General features: G+C 35.7%; 1 protein-coding gene across 4 annotated transcripts; it reads left to right on the plus strand.

Moving 5' to 3' along the window:
* Window positions 1-3921: 3921 nt before the first annotated feature.
* Window positions 3922-13962, plus strand: LOC110865863 (vacuolar protein sorting-associated protein 54, chloroplastic). Of its 4 annotated transcripts, none has more exons than XM_035984592.1 (19): window positions 3923-4957; window positions 5823-5885; window positions 6344-6423; window positions 6742-6859; window positions 6945-7019; window positions 7139-7295; window positions 7450-7538; window positions 7684-8088; window positions 8170-8253; window positions 8717-8893; window positions 8997-9085; window positions 10907-11060; window positions 11133-11214; window positions 11316-11395; window positions 11489-11650; window positions 12129-12196; window positions 12350-12430; window positions 12515-12744; window positions 13697-13962. In XM_035984592.1, exons 1-18 carry the CDS (start codon window positions 4151-4153, stop codon window positions 12654-12656), a joined length of 2913 nt encoding a protein of 970 aa, XP_035840485.1. In that variant the 5' UTR covers window positions 3923-4150; the 3' UTR covers window positions 12657-12744; window positions 13697-13962. The 4 variants fall into 4 exon arrangements, with proteins under 4 accessions (XP_021970882.1, XP_021970883.1, XP_035840485.1 ...); XM_035984591.1 differs by having other exon boundaries at window positions 3924-4957; window positions 8717-8911; XM_022115190.2 differs by having other exon boundaries at window positions 3922-4957; window positions 7684-8253; window positions 8717-8911.
* The last annotated feature ends 249 nt before the right edge of the window (window positions 13963-14211 follow it).

The following is a 14211-nucleotide window of genomic DNA, read 5'->3' on the forward strand; positions in this document are numbered from 1 at the left end:
TACTGATTAAGTGTTGTCGTATTTTTAGGCGTTAATGGCTCATAAACAAGCTTCTGGATGGCAAAAACGTCAAAAAAGGAAACAAGCGGATGAATTGGGGAAGTCTCAAGCCGGTGCTATGCAAAAGTATATGGGCCCATTTTTCGAGCTCGAACAGGGTACCTGAATTCTCAGAGACGCCACTGATTTAACCGTGGAGAATTAGTCCTACACGAGCAGCCTGGAAAATTCTAGAATCCAAAGACGATTCTTGACTCTTGAGGTCTTATCCTATACAAGCAGTCTTAAAACCTTGAAATCCAAACAGTCGTGACAAAAAAATATCCATGTCAATAACCTCTCCTAGCCAAATCATCACAAGCAACCTAGAAAAAATTTGAAACCGAAATACAACAATTTTTGAGCCCTTATCATTCTTGAATAGTCTTAAAACCCCGAATCCATACCCAACTATCAATATCTAGACACGTTGATAGAGCATTCAAATAGAGAAAATGAGTTGCCTCGAAACGGTTCGTGTCTAAACAATTCAGGTTGAAATGAGTTGCGTCGAAACGGTTCGGGTATAAATGGTCCGGGTCGTAACGGTTCGCGTTGAAACAGTACAGGTCGAAGTGGTTCGGATCAAAACGGTACGGTTCGAAACGGTGTGGGTTAAAACTGAGATTCCAATTCCATCAAATTATGTGAACCAAACATTTTAAAATATGAAATTCAGATTCTAGTTTCCTTAGATTCTATTGCATTCTTGCGTATTAGACAATCAATCTCAATAACCTCCCATAGCCGAATCATCACTAAACATGTCCTTAAGGCTTAAACTTGCGCTCAATAACCTCCCATAGCCAAATCATCACTAAACACATCCTTAAACTTTCAAGTTAAAAGACATTACCCCAAATCGCATACTAAGGGGGTGTTTGTTTTTTGTAAAAAGCTCTTCTTGACCTCTTATGTCAGCCCCACGCAAACCACGAGCAGACGTTTGAGTCCACAGTGTGTTTATTTTCTCGAAGTGATTTCATTAAAAAGGGTTTGCACGACCTGTTTTTGATGCAAATGTGGGTCTAGGTCTTTTTACCTCTTCTCCATTCTTTCTTTTTGCCAGATACCACAAACACACAAAAAACCCTAGCTCCTTCTCCATCTCCTCCACCTAGCCATCACAACCGCCTCCTCTGCCGCCGCTCCTCCTCCTTCCTTCAGCCGCTGCTCCTTCAGCTAACCGACAACAAGTATTTAATTTTTGTTTAATGTTATGAATTGTTTGTTAATTTATGTTTATTATTGGTTAATTATTGTTTATGTTAATTATGTTATGATTATAAGGGTGAGGATATAATAGGAAGTTTATTTTGCTAAGAAGTCTAGGAAGTAATCTTGACCATCAATTTAATTAATCAATGGCTGAGATTAAAATGGGTGAAAGTGAAAAAAAAAAAAAAGAGGCGTGTGAGTTAGTTTGAGGGTATTCTAGTCCATTCAAGTCAATAGTTTTTCTCTCCTCCAATTCCCCATCGTTTTTAAAACGTTAATAACTTTTTCATACGACAATATTTTTTTATAAAAAATACACCATAAAAACGAGCGTTTTTTTATCTTTAAAACGAGCACACTATTGCTATACTTTTGAAAAAAAAAATTGAAAACCCAGATGCGTAAAACGCAATGGATAGAACAACACAGTATAACCCAGGTTCTAAAACGCAATCGAGCTTCATATGGTCGTGATTATGTTTTAACATGGTCATGCCTCTATTCTAACATGATCATGTTTATGTTTTAGCATGATCATGTTCTCTGCACTCAAATTATGAAGAAAACGTACCTAACGCAATGGGTTTCACATGGTCATGTTTCTCTTTTAACATGGTCATGCCTTTGTTTTAACATAGTCATGTTTTTGTTTTAACATGGTCATGCCTTTGTTTTAACATGGTCATGCCTCTGTTCCAACATCCAACATCAAGGTTCTAAAACGCAATAGGTTTTAACATGGTCATGTTTATGTTTTAACATGGTCATGTTTATGTTTTAACATGGTCATGTCTTTGTTCCAACATGATCATGCTTCCCTTTTAACATGATCATGTTCTTTGATGTTATTTTACACTCCAGTTCTAAAACGCAATGAAACCCAAAATCAAGATTTTGCACTACAGATTCTAAAAAACAATGAAGCTTTAACATGGCCATGTTCATGTTTTAACATGGTCATGATTTTGTTCCAACATGACCATGCTTCTATTTTGGCATGATCATGTTCTTTGCACCCCAGGTTGTAAAACGCAATGAAACCAAAAATCAATATTTTGCACAGTGGAGTTTTAACATAGCCATGTTTAAGTTTTAACATGGTCATGCTTTTGTTCCAACATGATCATGCTTCTATTTTAGCATGATCATGTTCTTTGCTTGTAAAACGCAATGAAACCAAAAATCAATATTTTGCACTGTAGTTCTAAAAAGCAATGAAGTTTTAACATGGCCATGTTTATGTTTTAACATGGTCATACTTTTGTTCCAACATGACCATGCTTCTGTTTTGGCATGATCATGTTTTATGCACCTCAGGTTGTAAAACGCAATGAAAACAAAAATCAATATTTTGCACTGTAGGTTCTAAAAAGCAATAGAGTTTTAACATGGCCATGTTTATGCTTTAACATGGTCATGCTTTTGTTCCAACATGACCATGTTTCTATTTTAGCATGATCATGTTATTTGCTTGTAACGCAATAAAACTAAAAATCAATATCAATGAAGTTTTAACATGGCCATGGCCATGTTTTAACATGGTCATGCTTTTGTTCCAACATGATCATGTTTCTACATGTTCTTTACACTCCAGGTTGTAAGACGTAATGAAACAAAAATCAATATTTTGCACTACAGGTTCTAAAAAGCAATGGAGTTTTAACATAAGTTCTAAAAAGCAATGTAGTTTTAACATGGGTATGCCTTAGTTCCAACATTATCATGCCTCTGACCAACCATGATCATGTTCTTTGCACTGCAGGTTCTAAAACGCAATGAGTTTTAACGTGGTCATACCTTTGTTCCAACATGATCATGCTTCTATTTTAGCATGGCCATGTCTCTGTTTTAACATCCAGAATAACAAAAATGAAAAGAACTCTAACTAAAACATAATGAGGTGAAAAACGCAATTGAGGTTTGATAACTAAAACGCAATGAAAATAAAATATAACATAACTTACAAAAGAACTCTGATTAACGACGGTGGACGGAAAAAGAACTCTAATACACCGTGGGGAAACTTGTGGCGGTGGAGCGGTGGCGGTGGCGGTGGATGGTGGAATGATGGTGTCAGATCTGAAAAACCCAACAGGTGGTTGAAGGTGGTGGTTTCAGGTCTAGTTTCCGGCAAGATGGTGGCGATCGTAGGTCGTGGTGGTGGTGGTGGTGGTGGTTGTGATGTGGTAGTTTATAGTTTTGAAAATGGTGGATTTGAGTATGCGGGTAAGAGAAATGAATTGCAGATACTGGGTTTTTTTTTAAGATGATGAGTTTTGACCAAAATACCCCTCCTTATGTTTTTCATCTTTGCCACATGTCATCCTCTTATTGCTCCTATCCTTCCTAACGAAATTAATCTTCCTATTTGATTTTTTCTATGATTATAATGTTTATGTTAATTATTGGTTGTAAATTTTTGTTTAATGTTATGAATTATTCATAAGTTAATTATTAATGTTTATATTCTGATTTTGCTTATGCAGAAGTTAAAAAAAAAACAGACTTTTTTCTTGTAGATTGTAGAGATTTGGTCCAACTCTTTTACTATAGATGCGGTTATGAATGTTTAGCTCTGAAAAAACAAACAACACTTAAAAATATCCTTAAGCTTTCAAGTTAAAACAGATTACCCCCAAATAAAAATCAAAACAACAATGGTTTACCCTTTAATTTTATCACAAAACAAGTAATGCATCCTTCCGATCATACCACCACTACAACCCACCACCAGACTGTAAAAACACACACACAGCTCCGATCTACATCCATTTCTAGGGTTTCAAATCTCTACACATTATTATTCCAACTTCATTCAACTAAATCTCCAGAAACCTCTATCAACAATCGATCACAAATCGATTAATTAATGTTTACATAATTCCTGAACAAAATGGATCCAAAACCTCCTCTCCGATCAGCAAAACTCACCGGAAATCGCCAAAACTCATCGTCGTTGTTATCCAAAACACTTTCAGATGCAAGTACACAAAACTTATCCTCCATTCTCAACAATCCACACGTCTCCGATAGCTCGTGGTCCGGCTGGTGGTCGTCGTCGTCAACTGCCGTACAGATTCCTGATTTTGCTCCACTTTCAGGTACCAAAACTACCTCCGGTGGTGTAGAAATATCACGATCTGATTTCGCATCTTATTTAACGTCGGTTTCGGATCAGTATAATCGATTTGAAGATATTCGGAATCATTCGAATAACGAGAGGAGTAAGGACAGTAAGGATGATGTGAATTATGCTAGTGATTGTTATGATAGGGTAGGGGAGGCTCTGGTTGAGTGTTTGAAAGAGGTGCCTGCATTGTATTTTAAGGAGGATTTTGCGCTTGAGGATGGGGGGACGTTTAGGGCGGCATGTTCGTCGGTTGGGGATAATGATGTGTTGCAGGAGAAGTTGACGCAGTATTTGGATGTGGTGGAGGTGCATTTGGTTAAGGAGATATCGTTGCGGTCGAATTCGTTTTTCGAGGCGCAAGGGCAGTTGGAGGATTTGAGTTTGAAGATTGTGGAAGGGTGTGGGAGGATTCGGGAGCTGAAGGAGAAGATTAGGGTTTTGGATGGGGATTTGGTGGATTCGGCGAGGCAGATTCAGGAGTTGAAGGTTACGCGGGGTGATTTATTGGCGTTGCAGGAGAAGCTTAGGGTTGTGTTGTATGTCAATCAGTCTCTTGCTGCTCTTAAATTGGTATTGCTTTTGTTTCTCTTTCTGGTGCTGTGTGTCTTTATTTGGAAAAGTTTTTGATTTATTATGTTTTAAACCATTAGATTGTAGTTGAATCACATTGTTATCAACTAGCATTCGACGACTGTTCTAGTTTATCAAGTGACTTTATGATCTAAGGTATCGGGTACTCGTATTTAAGTATTTAACCAAAACTATTAGTTCTTTTGCATGTAGGCCTATGTAGATTATAGTAGAAATAGATGTTAGCATGAACTAGGAAGCACTAGAGAACCCAAACAGCACTGCCAAATTGCTGCATGATCCTTTGATTATCTGATTAAAATTGAAAATGAAAAAGAAAAAGAACAAGCACAAGGTTGCTAATATCTCTTAGTTACATGAGGATTATGAGTGTTCTGGTAAACCGTAAAAGTGAATACGAGGGAAGGATGATGCACGTCCTAAATGGAATCAGTTGATTTTATTTCATTTCGCTAATTGATTGGAATTTTCTGAATATTTAAAGCAGGAGTGATATGATTTTAAGAAGTTACCATAAGAAAGCCGGTTATTGAGATAACCGCGATAATATCTACCTGTTCCTATTCCCTAACTTTAAGCAAGTGATTATCTGATTGTTAATTTGAAATAATGATATAATAATATACAAGAGTCTAGCATATGGGGAAGTTGAAAGATAGGCTATATGGTTGGCTTTCATGATCGTCACTGTAACTTATCAATTTCACCTGTAACGGTGTCCACAAAATTGTTGAAGTTTGGTATAAGTTAAATTAATTCCTTTCTTGCCTGTTTATTATCATTTGAAGTGTTACGCTTGAGCTTATTAAATGACTCTATAATTCTTGCTGATTTGTTATTATAGCTCGTCGCATCTGCTGATTGTGCTGGAGCTTTAGACGTCACAGATGATTTGAAGCATTTTCTGGTACATGAATACAATACAGTCTTATAATTACTTCCTTATCAGCATTGGTGATTGTTCTAATGAGTATAGTGTTTATGTTAACGCTTGAAACAGCAAGGTTGAAGTTTACTTTTAGACAACTCTTGTCCATTTTTAGTGTTATTTACGTACTGAAAGAAACTGAATTTAAATCTTACATTTATAACCCAACTAGTTTTACTATACCTAAAACATCAACATTGCCTTAAACAACTGTCTATACCAGCATATTGCAAACTTACATTCTGCTTGATGTAAACTTAAGGCAATAATCAATATCAATCGGTGTGAATTCTAACACTTGGGTCACCATGGTTTAACTATATTAACCTACTTTGGTTTGCTATTAGCATTTGACCAACCTGTTAACATACCAAAATACTATTTAATTACAGAATATTATCATGTATTTTTATACATCTTATACTCTTTGATTACAGAATGGTGATCAACTGACTGGCCTACATTGTTTTCGTCACCTCGAGGATCATGTAGCCGCTGCAATTAATTCTGTAAATAGGTTAGTATATCTATCAGTTTATTGTCAATGTGATTAATCCTTCTAGCTCAAGAATCTGATGAAAAAGTCCAATTTTGCAGCCATTTGTTGATTTTTGCCACTAAAAGATTTTCATTTAAACACTAGAAGCTGTATATGAGAATTTAAACATACACATATATGGTTCATTAGGCTGCATGAATTCACAAGTAACATGCTCTTACAGCACTGAGCTGTCCTTAAAAACTACTATATTAAATTTGTTATTTCATGTATGAATTCAGTCATTTTGAGATATATATCTTTCTGTTTTGTGACTTATGGTGTTTATACTTGTAGCATTCTTTCAGCAGAGTTTTTGCGTGTATCTGTTAATGATGCTGGAGAAAAAGATGCGGTAATATTGTCTAAAGCAAAAGCAAGGATAGCCTCACCGGGAACTGAAGAAGATAATGACGTACGAATTAATTGCATGCTTGTTATATATATTGCTGATTATATGGTGCAAATGTGAGACTAATGGTGTTAATTACATGATACAGGAATACTGGGATCAAGAAGATACCTCTAGTTTCCATGATCGACTTCTACCTCTAATTATAGGCTTACTTAGAACCGTGAGTACCTTTATATATTATATATGCGTGTGTGTGTATATATATATAGTATAGTCGAGATACGTGTAAAGAAATTATGGGAATTACATTTTATATACCAAATAATGGTAAATTTTCAGGCAAAACTTCCAGCTGTGTTGAGAATATATCGTGATACAGTTATATCCGACATGAAAACTGCTATTAAGTCAGTTGTTGCAGAGCTGCTTCCAGTTCTTCTTGCCAGACCTTTGGACTCTGATTTTAAATCAGGCGATCGAATTGTTGATTCAGATGGTGCGCATAACTTCTCTATGTTCAAAATTGAATCATTTATGTGTTTAAACTAATTAAACAATTTAAGTAAAAAAAGTTGATAAAATAATATTTTTTAGATATTGTACAAATAAAGGAGTTTGCTTAAATATTAATTATGTATGTGTTTGTGCAGGTGGAGGCTCATCACTCGCAAATAAGTTAAGAAACCTTTCTTCTGAGAGCTTTGTTCAACTTCTTGAAACTATTTTCAAGATTGTACAGGTAATTTATATCTTATTAATTTCTTGTGTGTGACCCAACTTGATTTAAAAATAGTTTGATTTCTTAAACTCTGCAACTACTTAGAATTAAATTAGTGTATCAGTAAATGTAACTTGATTTATTTATATTCTACTAGTGAATGCAGGCACACTTACTACGAGCTGCTGAAGTTAAAAAAGTCATCGAGTGGATGATGTCAAATCTTGATGGTCACTATGCTGCTGACTCAGTTGCTGCCGCAATTGCCAATGGTGCTTTGACTGCAGAAATATCTTCAGCAGCTGATGGTCAATCTGGCCCCTCTTCTCTTTCGACTCGAAAAAACCTTATCAAGGTTTCTCCTGCCACAAGTTCATCAAATTTGTCAAAAAATTTCAGAGCTGATGTATTGAGAGAAAACGCAGAAGCAGTGTTTGCTGCTTGTGATGCAGCTCATGGAAGATGGGCAAAACTGCTTGGCGTTCGTGCGCTTCTCCATCCAAAGCTGAGGTTACAAGATTTTTTAAATATATATAACGTATCCCAAGAATTTGTAACTGCAACAGAGAAGGTACAGTTATTAGTTATGGCGAATAAATATTCAATTTTAACTATCTGTGTGTATAATATGGATTTATGCTTACGTAAGCAGATTGGTGGAAGGTTGGGATATAGCATTCGTGGAACATTACAGTCTCAAGCCAAAGCTTTTGTTGATTTCCAGCATGAATCGCGGGTAGTTTTTGGTTTTTGTGATTGAGTAAAATGCCATTTTCATCCCCCGAGGTTTGGCCAGTTTTGCGACTTTTGTCCAAAGGTTTGTTTTTCCAAGGTTTGAAATCTTGACATTTTCATCCGACTCGTTAACTCCATTCATTTTTTTACGTTATGGCAGGGGCATTTTTGTCATTTTAGCTATTTGTTTTGTTTATTTATATCAAAATGGCAATATTAAATGACTGAAATACCCCTGACTTCTTGCTAAGAAATGGATGGAGTTAACGAGTCAGATGAAATTGGCAAGATTTCAAACCTTTTAGATCCAGATGCGGAATAACAAACCTTTGGACGAAAGTCGCAAAACTGGCCAAACCTCAGGGACGAAAATGGCATTTTACTATTTGTGATTGGTTAACTTGCTGATATGCTCAGTACATTGTTTATGATCAATGAACAATATATTTTTATTATTATTGTAGATGACAAAACTGAAAGCGCTACTTGATCAAGAAACATGGGTTGAAGTCGACGTTCCTAATGAATTCCAGGCGATAGTGGATTCACTTTTTAGATTGGAGTCTGACTCTGAAGATGATAACCATTCTAAGAGCATTGCTAATAGCTACAATGAAGTGGTTACCAGCAGTGCAGAACAGGTAGATCTCAATGGACAGGTGGAGTCTTTTTTCTCTTTTGAGGACCATTAGAACAAAGCTGATGTCATAACCTTTTAAAAATGATTATTCTTTTTTGGTTTAGGTTAACAACACTAAAACAAAGAATGGACAGGCAAAATCTTCTGCTCATTTAATTTCTTTCAGAGGTGTTGGGTACCACATGGTAAACTGGTTAGTAATCTTCTACATAGCCGCAATGCTCTACTAAAGCGTGTGTTTGACTTCTCATTACACCATGTAGGCCTGTAAACGAACCGAACGAACACGAACATATAATCGTACAAATTTTTTTTGTTCATGTTCGTTCATTAAGAAAATGAGCATGTTCGTGTTCGTTTAAAACCTAAACGAATAGTTCATGATCGTTTAAAACCTAAACGAACAGTTCATGAACGTAAACGAACACAAATGAACATAAACAAACAAAAGTAAACTAATATAAATGAACTTAACTGAACAAATGATAAACAAACACAAATGAACATACTAATGATAAGTATTTTTTTTAATTGTGTATAATGTAGTGATCAATTAAGATACGTTCCATTGGAAAGCCTATTTTTTTAGAGTAAATTACAAGTTTTGTCCTTTATGTTTGTCTCAAATTTCAGGCGCTGTCCTTTATCTTTAAAATTGATGACTTTTATACTTACTGTTTGAAAATGTTGCACGTTATGTCCTTTAGGGCAAACCCAGTTATAATTTTCACTTAAGTTATGTCATGTGCACTGCACATGAGGGTAGAACGGTCATTTCACCTCCCCACTTGTCTTCAACACCAATCATACACATAATAACCTTCAGATCTTGATTTCAAAGAACAATACACTTCCCATTTTCTCCAAATTTCCGCCATTAACGGTGTCGATCACAACCTCTAGCTCCACACTCATCCTCTTCACAACCACCGTCTCCCAACAACACCACCATCTTCCTCACCATTAACAACCATATCCATCATTTGCCCCAATTCTTAGGGTTTCAACTGCAGTCGAAGTCTCAAGTAGGGTTGGGTAAAGAAACCCTACAAATGTTACAGATACTATACACCATCTTGCTCTGGTTTTTTAGCCCATGATATCTACCAGTCGTATATTTCACTTTCTCCAACTCTCATCCCATTTAGATCTTCGGCCTCCAGATTCTCGAAAGCTCTAACAATCTGAGAATAAATCATAAGTGAATATGTTTAAACTCCTCGGTTTCAAGTGCATGACTAAATCTAGTTTAGTCCACTAGCTCGGAACAGAGAAACAAGCTCCAAACTTATCGAAATCAAAGTGGTGCTGCAGAATGGTGTTGGGTTACGGTGTAGAAGTTCAAATGTTCATCAAGATTATGATTCTTGTTCTTGAGTGATTGATCCAAACTGAAGATGAAGGGGATGATGGTTAGTATGAAGGTTGAAGACTTGAAGATGAAGTAAATTAGGGTATTAAAAGAGGGGAAAGACAAGTGGGGAGGTGAAATGACCATTCTACCCTCATGTGCAGTGCACATGACATAACTTAACTGAAATTATAACTGGGTTTGCCCTAAAGGACATAACGTGCAACATTTTCAAACATTAAGTACAAAACTCATCAATTTTAAAGATAAAGGACAGCGCCTGAAATTTGGGACAAACATAAAGGACAAAACTTGTAATTTACTCTTTTTTTATTAATAAAAAAGTCCAATTACTATTTAGTTATATTTTTATAAGTGGTTAGAAAGCCCCCTTTATGTTTATATTAAGATAAATATAACTACTTATGTACTTATTAAAGTTTAAACAAACATAATCGAACATAAACGAATGTTTACAAACATAAATGAACGAACAACGTATGTTAATGTTCGTTTGTTAAATAAATAAACGAACTTCCCGCGGAACAAGTTCACGAACAGTTCATGAACGTTCGGTTCGTTTACAGGCCTAAGTCACCATGGTTTAGTCACTTTGTGAATTTGGCCTAATGCTATTATAATAATTAAAATCTTGTTTGACAGTGGCTTAATCTTGCTGAAGATGTTATCCGAGTACATCGATATGAATAATTTTTTGCCAGCACTTTCTTCTGAGGTTATTCACCGTGTACTTGAAATGTTGAAATTTTTCAACACAAGGACGTGTCAACTTGTTCTTGGTGCCGGTGCCATGCAGGTAACAACTATATTGTTACAGTGGCATAGTGGTAAATTGTAAAAGATTAATCCGGTTTAATTGGAAATACAGGTCTCTGGTTTAAAGTCGATTACATCCAAACATTTGGCACTAGCAAGTCAGGTTATCAGTTTCGTGCATGCTATTATGCCCGGTAGGTGCTGTCTCATTTAATTGAAATATATAATATTCAGTGGGAATATGCTTTCTCAGGTTTTATAAATTATAATACCTTTTCATATGTATGTATTTAAGAAATTAGGAAGGTTCTTTTCCTGAAAGTTCCTGAGGCGCGTAAAGGATTGCTGTTATCAGAAATCGGACGAGTGTCACAGGTAGTGTTAGTGATCCTATGTACAAAACATGAACATTAATTATTTATGTTACCTTTTAGTTTATCGTGACTTTATCTTTGGAAATGAGTTTAGGATTATAAAGTGCATCGCGATGAAATACATACAAAGCTGGTGCAAATAATGAGGGAAAGATTGTTAGTTCATCTCCGTGGATTGCCACAAATAATTGAAACATGGAGCCGAGTAGACGAAACTGAAATACAACCCAGTCAGTTTGCTAAATCACTCACAAAGGTAATCAATTTCTGTAAATTTACTTGATATATATTTTATAAAAGAGTAAAATGCCATTTTCGTCCCTGAGGTTTAGCCAGTTTTGCGACTTTTGTCCGAAGGTTTGTTTTTCCGGATCCAAAAGGTTTGAAATCTTGCCATTCTCATCCAGCTCGCTAACTCCATCTATTTTTCTTCATTAAGGTTTGAAAATACCCCTGACTTAATGGAGAAAAATGGACGGAGTTAACAAGCCGGATGAAAATGGCAAGATTTCAAACCTTTTGGATCCAAATGCCAAAAAACAAACCTTTGGACGAAAGTCGCAAAACTGGCCAAACCTCAGGGACGAAAATGGCATTTTACTCTTTTATAAAATGTTGGTTGTAGTTCGTAATATGCAAGTGTACCTTTTATAATATTTTCAGCTGCTACGTCTAGTTGGCCTTGCTATGCATGTATTTTATTAAATGAATTTTGTTGTACAATTTATTTTCAGGAAGTTGGGTATCTTCAACGCGTGCTTTCTCGGACCTTGCATGAGGCAGATGTTCAAGAAATATTCAAGTGAGTCTTTTTGACAAAATGATGTTAGAATTTTTAATTCAAATAAGACGTCTAGTGCTAAGTTCTATCTAGCTAAAGGACAAGTAGTTTGATCTGTTTATGGATTTTGATCTAGTATTTGTAATTACTGCTTATGTACCCCCCATCTTGCAGGGAAGTGACCATCATCTTTGACATACAAATCTCTGATGCATTCGCACATGTGGATATTAGCACTCCACAAGCAAAAGCCAGGTTCTAAAATTTTATTCATGATTTATACTATGCGTTGTGTTTTTATATATCTTATGTATTAATTCTTGTCGATTACTGTGGCAGGCTTAATTGTGAAATTCAGCACATTCTTGGATGCATTAAATCACTGCCTTCTGCCAAGTTAAATATCGAGTCTGGGATTCCCATTGCAGGACAACTTGAGGCCTTAGTCAAAAGAATATCTTCTGCTGAATCAGATCAATAGTGTATTTGGTAGCTACTTTTATCAAAACATTCACAAAGACTGGGCATATATCTCTATTCATGAACCGTCGTTATGCAAATGAAGTGAGGTAACAATGTTTGTACACCTTTTTTACTTGTACCATAAAAGTAATGATTACCCACCAATAAAATTAGATGTGGCAAAATGGGCGGGTCGGGTAACAGGCCAAAACGTCTGGTTAAAATGGACAGTTTTTGGTACAAGTCGAGGTTGGGTTGACTCAAAACACTTTATTTTAACATAATTTCATATTTTAAAAATAATTAGTGTTGGTTATGATTATGTAAATTATATTATTCAGTAACAATATAATACTCCCTCCGTCCCATTTTAAATGTCCAAATTTCCACTTTTGGTTGTCCCAATTTAATTGTCATTTTCAAAAATGTAAATATAATTTCCAGTTTTGCCCTTACCATTACAAACTTCCATTTTTGGTTGTCCCAATTTAATTGTCATTTCTAAGGACATTATTGTCATTTTACAACCCAAAAAATAAAATACTCAAATATTTCTTAAATTGTGTGAATGTGGGTCCCATGACATCTAAAATGGGACGGAGGGAGTATTTTAAGTAACATGGTTTAAGATGTTTTATGTATAGAAGTATAGGACTAAATTACACGAATGGTCCAGTGGTATGCTCAAAATATATGATTTCACCTTTGCATATCAGAATTATACCTTTGGTCCCGAATGTTTGGCACTTTGACATGGATTACACTACACCAACATACAAGAACAAGACAACACGACAAGTTGACAACATCAAGTTACGTTTGATTTGTACAAGATGCATCAGCGGTTGTTAGGTTGTATAGTATCCGTAATTTGGACCAAACCACATGGATGATTCGTGTAATTTACTTAAATATAGAACAACTTTGACCAGTTTTCTTTCAAGCCATTTTTTAAGATAGATCATAATCCTGATTCATGTGATCATCAATATATTATTCATCATTAACACTTGTTCTATGACTGTGATTCTGATATCCCTGTTTTTTGTTAACATCCAGGTTGCTGTTTTCCATACAAATTTTGTGAAGAGAATGAGGCTAGTAGGCTACATTTGGTAGGCAATGTATAATTCAATGGTATAGATGTAACAGGTTGCTTGATTTTGTTGGTGTTTTTATTTTCTCAAGAGGCGGGCCAGCCCGGCCCAGGTAGTGAATCTGCATTGGACCATGGTTACAATCTTATGTTATGTATATGTATTTGAACACTACAATCGAAGAGAATTTTCAAGATTTGACACATAAATATCAATTCAAATTGTTAACTCTCTTCCCCATAATTTTTCATTGCACATTTTTAAATGTATCGTTTCTGTGTCCTCGATTGTGTTTCGGCTTTGATCCGAATACGTGCCTTTCAAGCCAAGATTATAAGTGAGTGATTCAACCTGATCCCGGATTGTGAGGTTCGGGGGTGCCAACCCCGGCCTTTAGTTCTTTCTGTGAGTGTTTCCCTCAGTTTTGGAGCATGCTCGGTTTCTGTTTTGACGACTATCGACCCTAGTCTACCCCGT

The sequence above is a fragment of the Helianthus annuus genome, chromosome 15 (assembly GCF_002127325.2).
Source record: "Helianthus annuus cultivar XRQ/B chromosome 15, HanXRQr2.0-SUNRISE, whole genome shotgun sequence".
NCBI classification, from domain to species: domain Eukaryota; kingdom Viridiplantae; phylum Streptophyta; class Magnoliopsida; order Asterales; family Asteraceae; genus Helianthus; species Helianthus annuus.

Bases quoted from the DNA above. Each gene is read 5' to 3' on its own strand.
- LOC110865863 (XM_022115190.2), top strand. From the start codon at position 4,151: ATGGATCCAAAACCTCCTCTCCGATCAGCAAAACTCACCGGAAATCGC. The intron at 7,539-7,683 runs GTAATTTATATC...TAGTGAATGCAG, and splicing joins CTATTTTCAAGATTGTACAG to GCACACTTACTACGAGCTGC. The intron at 11,396-11,488 runs GTAGTGTTAGTG...AAATGAGTTTAG, and splicing joins AAATCGGACGAGTGTCACAG to GATTATAAAGTGCATCGCGA.